The sequence below is a fragment of the Penaeus monodon genome, chromosome 24 (assembly GCF_015228065.2).
Source record: "Penaeus monodon isolate SGIC_2016 chromosome 24, NSTDA_Pmon_1, whole genome shotgun sequence".
NCBI classification, from domain to species: Eukaryota; Metazoa; Arthropoda; class Malacostraca; order Decapoda; family Penaeidae; genus Penaeus; species Penaeus monodon.
Genome location: NC_051409.1, coordinates 6,579,129 through 6,579,949, shown reverse-complemented (window position 1 = coordinate 6,579,949; position 821 = coordinate 6,579,129). Strand labels below are relative to the sequence as shown.

The 821-nt window shown below is 33.1% G+C and overlaps 1 protein-coding gene across 1 annotated transcript in view; it reads left to right on the top strand.

Moving 5' to 3' along the window:
• Positions 1–430: 430 nt before the first annotated feature.
• Positions 431–821, top strand: part of LOC119588520 — a gene marked incomplete at its 3' end in the record, with an annotated part of 5,082 nt that continues 4,691 nt past the window's right edge. Inside the window, 1 exon segment of the mRNA XM_037937164.1 lies at positions 431–693. Within this exon segment, the coding sequence (XP_037793092.1) occupies positions 634–693 (60 nt within the window). The 5' untranslated portion in view covers positions 431–633.

The window sequence follows — 821 nt, the reverse complement described above, 5'->3', positions numbered from 1 at the left end:
TGGTAATACGAAACTATCTTTATATAATAAATTTTCAAGGAAGATAACGTCTAGAAATTAAGGAACTAGACAGGTCATTACAGTTTTTTCAGACATCAAGGATTTCAATATCTAATCAATATCAAAACTTCCTTTTGTAAGTCCGAAAAAATATGCTTATTACTTTAAAAATGCTAAGAATAAAAGTTTGTCATTATTTTTCCATCGTCCGCATTTTTTGTTTATTTTTGAATGCTCAATTATTAGTTGCCATTAATTATAATCATTTAGATTTATTATATATCACAGTCTCATGATATATCAATAATGAATACTTCATAGGATGTATATTATTAAAATACATTGTTTCTTGTTTTACAAAATTGTTCTTTTAAAGTGTGATAATACCTGAAATTAAATAATAACGAAAGCCAGACTGTCGGCAACATCTCTGTTTACAATCTCGTCCTTCTGTGTTTGAAAAGCCGAGCGGAGCGCCAAGCAAATAACACCAAATAATTAGGGTTTTGAGCGTAACTGAGCCTTTTTCTGACGGAGTTTGCAGCTTTTCGTGAAAAACAAGAAGAGAGGAAGGGAAGGAAGCGTGACTAAGTGGATGAAGTAGTTTGAACGAGGAGAAAATTGGTTGTAAATATGACGAGTGTGATAGGAACGAAGTTTTCTCTTTCTTCTTTCTACGGGAAGGAGGAAAAGGTGAGACTGTAACAAGTTTACAAATTTAATGTTATGTGATAGATCATGCTAAAACGTCCGCGTCGCCGACAGTAATAACAAATATAAGTACAAAAAGCGACCGGCATGGAAGCCATACTCTGTCCACA